General features: G+C 45.7%; 1 protein-coding gene across 1 annotated transcript in view; it reads right to left on the bottom strand.

Annotated features, from left to right (window-relative positions):
• The window catches only part of Glg1 (golgi glycoprotein 1), a 125,395-nt gene that overhangs the window by 27,533 nt on the left and 92,220 nt on the right, over nt 1-5,642 (bottom strand). Inside the window, exons 10-12 of the mRNA XM_004625997.2 lie at nt 5,463-5,564; nt 2,998-3,151; nt 375-512 (exon numbers count right to left, since the gene is read on the bottom strand). Coding sequence (XP_004626054.1) covers nt 375-512; nt 2,998-3,151; nt 5,463-5,564 — 394 coding nt within the window. The remainder of the gene's footprint in view (nt 1-374; nt 513-2,997; nt 3,152-5,462; nt 5,565-5,642) is intronic.

The raw sequence follows: 5,642 nt of genomic DNA, 5'->3' as shown, positions 1-5,642 counted from the left end.
ATTTTTTTTGTTCCTCACATGCCTTCAGGGCACGTTGGCCAGCGGGAGAGTTGTGAGGTTCGAACTCCAGCCACCTGAGGCTGACAGCTTTGTGCAAGCAGTCACTTAAAGGACTGAGCTAGGCCCAGGCTCCCTACTCTACAATGTCTTAAAACACATGAATCAATACTCAAGTTACTGGCTAAGAACAACAAAAAAAATATACACTAGATCCCTCAAGTGAATTATTCTTGACATACGACCAAATAATTTTTTCCTAAGCATCTAGCTTAGAGAAAACACTCAACATCTCAAGTTACGCTGACATAAAGTTCTCTGTGTGCCCGACATAAAGCACAGCTCCCATCAGAGAACGAGCAGGAACCGCCTCTTACCTGCCCGGTCTCTGTTTTCTCACTACACCACTTCCCCAGATCTATGAGGCACTTGTCCTGGAGGGCAGGGTCCAGCTTCACATCCATGGCTCGCTGGTGCAGGATCCTCTGGACTTCAGCTCTGCATTCCCGAGAGAGCTGCACAGGAAACAACGGCAGGTGGCTCTGAAGGTCCCACAGCAAATACACAGACTCCAGACAGAGCCAACCTGTTGTCAGGGAACTGACAAACAGCCCTGTGGTGTGCAGTGGCGCTTTGGCTCAGGAACTTCTTTCCACTATTCTGGTCCCAAACTGAACTGGATGAGAACTGAATCAAATTTCCCCTTCAGGTCAACAATAAACCTAACCACTGAATCAGATTCAGTTCTCAACCAATTTGGTTTGCAACCAGAATTATGGAAAGAATTAAATTTATGAACTGAGGTACCCATGTAATTTTGCAAACTTTATACCATGATCTCTTCCAGAATCAGAATTAAATGTTACAGAAATCTGAAGTCCCTATCTCTAGGACTACAATTCTAGTATTTGGCATTTTCTAATATACTATAAAAAATGATTTACTTTTTGGAGACTATCATGAGAGTGAACTGGATCCATGCAGTTAAGAGTTTCTGTTTAGCAAAATTAACTTGCAACTCTGCACATGGGTAGGTAAGCACTGGCGCAGGGAGCACACACACTTGCTCTAGGAGCACAGGGTCCAAACAGACCTCATCCAACGAGGAGGAGCCCTGGTCACTGCAGTCAGGACCAGACGCTTCTAAGGACGACATGGGATGAAGAGTGAGAAAAGGGGGAAACTGGAATTTTTGTCAGGGGTGTAAGAAAGCTATCACTGCACATGCAGTTTTTCTTTCTGAACAGTCTGCAGGGGACTGACAGTCCACAGCAGGGGACTGACTCCTTATTAGGTGGGAAGTTTCCTCTGGAGTCATGAAAGGTTTTGAAACTACACAGTTAGTGACTATACAACACTGTATGTACCAAATGCCCCTGATTTTTTTTTTTAAATGGGTAATTTTACATTTTGAGAATGTCACCTAAATAGTTTTTCATTTTTTAATTTTTTTATGTATTTAGTATAGGGTCTACAGGGTCTCATTACACAGATTGGACTTGTAGTGATTCTCCTGTTTTCAGCCTCCCATGTGCTGGGATTATAGGCACACACCACCACACCCAGTCTCATCTGTAGTCTCAGGATGCCCCAAGGGGTGGGGGGAGGAACAGCACAGCACACAAGGGATTGAGCCCCAGTCGCTGCACTCTGCCTAAGCAGGTACTTCAGTATGCTGAGCTATCTGGCCTGCCCTCACCTAAATTTTTTTACACCACTCCCCCTGCCCTCACCCTGGGCCAATGCACTGAGCAGGATTCCCAGCCCCCCTTTTTGAGACAGGGTCTCACAAAATTGGCCAAGCTGAGCGGGGATTACAGGTATATGCCACCAAGTGCAGCCTACAGGCTTTTTTTTTTTTTTTTTAAGCAAATACAGGCCATGCATGGTGGCGCATACCTGTACTCCCAGTACTTGGGAGGCTGAAGACAGGAAAATCACTGTAGGTTTGAGGCCAGCCTGAACCCTGTCTCAAAAACAACAAAACCAAAATAAAAAACTAAAGCAGCTATGGTGGCACACGCCTGTGATACGAATCCTCTGGGTGGCTGAGTAGGAGATCACCATGTTCATGCACAGCCCAGGCAATTTACTGAGACCGTCTTAAAATAAAAAAGTAAGAAAAGGTCGAGGGCTGGAGCTCAGTGCAAAGGCCTTGGGTTCAATCCCTAGTATCATACATACACATCAACACAACAGATAAAGATTCCATTCCTTTCTTCATTCATAAGAGAAGGAATGTCCTCCTACTGTGATTAGCCAGATGCCAGAAATAGGAGTCCCTGAGGTTAATGACAGGCGCATGATATGAAGAAAAATGTAACAAAGTCCCATGTTTCTTGCACAGAACAAAAAATGGCTGAGGCTTGCAGCAACCAAAGTCCAACATTTTTCTACCTCAGTTTCCTCTTTCTGAGTCCCAGCCACTCAGCCTTCTGGGCTGAGCGCAGAGAGGTATTTGTAAACACGTATGAAGTAACACCGTGGCTGCTTTCTGCCTCAAATGCAGTTCTGCCTTGTAACAGGGTCGCAGCAAGGCAGGCCACACCACAGGCGGCCGATGCTGCTGGAGCATACAGACACGCCAACGTACCATCCCAAGGCAGCAATGGGGGAGGCGAATGCCCACATACTCTGCTCCAACTAGGGCACTGCCACTGCCGCTGCATCCACACAGGCATGTGGGTCCAGCTGTCAAAGGCAGAGGCCAGGGGACCGCTTGGGTCCTAAAAACTTCCAATGAATCTTTAAAACTAAATAAAGATAGCAAAATTTAATTATCCATTGGGATTCAGATTTCAATAACTTAAAAATCCTAGAACTGTTCCTCCACCCACTTTGCTGAAAACACAGACGGGCAGAAGTTGGTGAAACAACTGCAAAGCAATCCCCTTTCCGCCAAATATACCAAAGAAGTTTGCTGGGATAACAGAATCAAGAACACTACAGAGCAAAGGATTGAAAAGCAATGAAAGCAAGCAGCCAGCTCCGCAGGCGTACCCTCCGTCCCTGTTCCTCCGTGCGGTAGGCGTGTCTATACAGACAGGAGAACACGGCACCTGGGGGCATGAGCTCGCTGGTCTCGTTCCAACCATGGGTGTGGCACAGCCGTGACGCATCTCCCTGGCACTTGCGGTACAACACCGGATCAAGCCTGCAAGGTGGAAAGAGAGCTGCTACTTCCTATGCTTTTCCTTTTCACATGAGCTAAGGGCTCAGCAGCTGCTTGCTTGTGTAACTCACTGATCAGCACCACAGCGTAGTGGAGGCGGTGGCAGAAGTACAAAAGTATATTCCTGAATGTCGTTCTCAATGGACACACACTGGCCAACCTGTATAGGTTTGTTAACTCTCACGCAAAAGACATACACTCTACTTTCATGTTATCTTGGCTACATTAATTACCTAACTTACCTAATACTAGAAAGCAACTTACCTAACACATTAAGGCAGTATTCACATGGCTGGGTTGAAAGAGAAAATTAGGGCTCACCTCTTTGTATTATTTGTTTGCTTTTAAACACAAGGTCTTGCTATACATTTAGGGCTGGCCCTGCACTTGCTCCTGCCTCAGCTTTCCTGAGGTCTGGGATCACAGGTGTGTACCACTATACCTGGCTATTAAGTATGAATGTAGTTCAAGTCTACTTAATATACTAGAGTCAACAAAATCAGGAAACAGCAAGACAAATGGAGTCTTCTACTTAAGTTTTTCTCTAGTAAAACTGCTCTTATCCTATGCGAGGCCAGGTAGTGAGTTTTTGGTTTCCCTAAGTAAATCTATCAAGTTATAAAATGGGGCATTTAATTTTAAATCCAGGGCCAGTGGATGTGATGAACCTGCTTTCCTCCAAATCAGACTATGGGATGCTTAATTGGTCCACATTATATTATCAATTGCTGGAGATAGTTATTTAATGAGAAGAAAGAATATTTAACAAGTAGACTAAAACTATGAAGGATTCTGTTTTTGCTGGTACTGGAGATCAAACCTATGCTGCTCTACCACTCATCTACATTCCCAGCCCTTTTTTATTTTTTGAGACAGGGTCTTGCTAAGTTCCCCAGACAGGGCTTGATCTCATGATTCTCCTAACTCAGTCCCCTAAGTGCTGGGAATATCCAGCCCAGGGCCAGCTGACCAGTGTATGAAGCCCTCTTTGTTTCTAGGTGAAGGAATGGACAGGAGGAGAAAGCACAGTCTGTAGTAAGGTGGGACCCTTGGGGAACTCCTGGTTTCTTCAGTTCATATGGCCGAGCAAGCACAGCAGAGCACTGCCAGTTTCCTGTGGTCCTTTCCAGGGCTACGTGAAGGAAAAAATTCAAAAAAACTCTCAAATCTTCAGGTAATCTTGCTCTACTGAATTATGTGGACAAAAATAAAGGTTAATGAGCACAGCATGGAGGTTTCAGCAGTCAGACCCACATGGGCAGCACTGGAGCCGAAGGGCAAGCAGCCTGACCATCCCAGCTTCCCTGCCTAGCTTTCCTCCTCCTTTTCTCCTTCCTTCCTTCTTCATCCCTACTCCTTTTCTTTTTTTCTTCAGTACATGGGATTGAGCCCAGGAAGCACTGAGCTACCTCTCCAGCCCTTTTTAAACTTCATTTTGAGTCAGACATTGCTAACTTGCCCAGACCGGCCTCAGCCTTTCAATCCGTCTGCCTCAGCCTTCGAAAATGCTGGAATTCCAGGCAAGCGCCAACACACCCACTCTCCCTTTCTTGTTAACAGTAAGAGAAATTGGAATTTGAGAATCAAGTCGTCATTTATTGACAAGAACCTCTCAAGATAGAATAAATTCAATAACCTTAAATAGTTCAAGAAATAAAAGCAAATTCCCATTCTCAGTGCAAATCAATAAAGATATAAATGCACTATTATCTTCTTAGTGTCATATCTGAAGATGTTTCTGTTGTCCCCACAGCTGACAGGGTTCTTTCTAGATAGATGTTTGTGCCATCAGAAACTGTCTTTTTGAGACAGGGTCTCACTGTACAGTTTAGGCTGGCCTTGAACTCACTTTATAGCCCAGACTGGCCTCAAATGCATGGCAATCCTATCTCAGCCTCCCAAGTGCTGGGATTACAGACGTTCGCCACCATGCCTGGCATGAGAAACATTTGACCCTGACTTCCAAAGTAGTGAGGAACAGGGATCGTTGGAGGAGACCAGTAGTGGGCTGAATCTGCTTTGAGAGACTGCTCCCACTTCTCTGGAAGCAGGAAGACTGGCTTTCAGGAGTGTGTTAGCTCTTCCAGAACTTGCAAATAATTTCCTACTCACTGTTACAAAATATACAGATCCAGGTGGAAGTGTAGCTCGGGGGCAGCACAGATGCTCAGCAAGAGTGAGGCCCTGGGTTGAATCACGTCACCAAAAGATGCTCTCTACCCTCACAGAGATGATACTGACGACACAGGAGAACAGGCAAGGCAGCACCTAACGCTGGGTTCCAAATACTCACTTCCAGTCCCGGGAGATGAAATACTGCAGCTCCAGGAGACGATGCTCACAATCTTCCACCATCTTCTCTGTGTAAAGATGTTCCATCAGGCAGGACAGGATCCTGGCCACAAGAGAGATGCAATTATATCAAGAGAGGGAGAGGGAGAGGGAGAGGGAGAGGGAGGGGAAGGGGAAGGGG

The sequence above is a fragment of the Octodon degus genome, unplaced genomic scaffold, assembly GCF_000260255.1.
Source record: "Octodon degus isolate 3935 unplaced genomic scaffold, OctDeg1.0 scaffold00011, whole genome shotgun sequence".
Taxonomy (NCBI): domain Eukaryota; kingdom Metazoa; phylum Chordata; class Mammalia; order Rodentia; family Octodontidae; genus Octodon; species Octodon degus.
The sequence above is the reverse complement of the archived record's forward strand: the minus strand, read 5'-3'. Positions and strand labels throughout refer to the sequence as shown.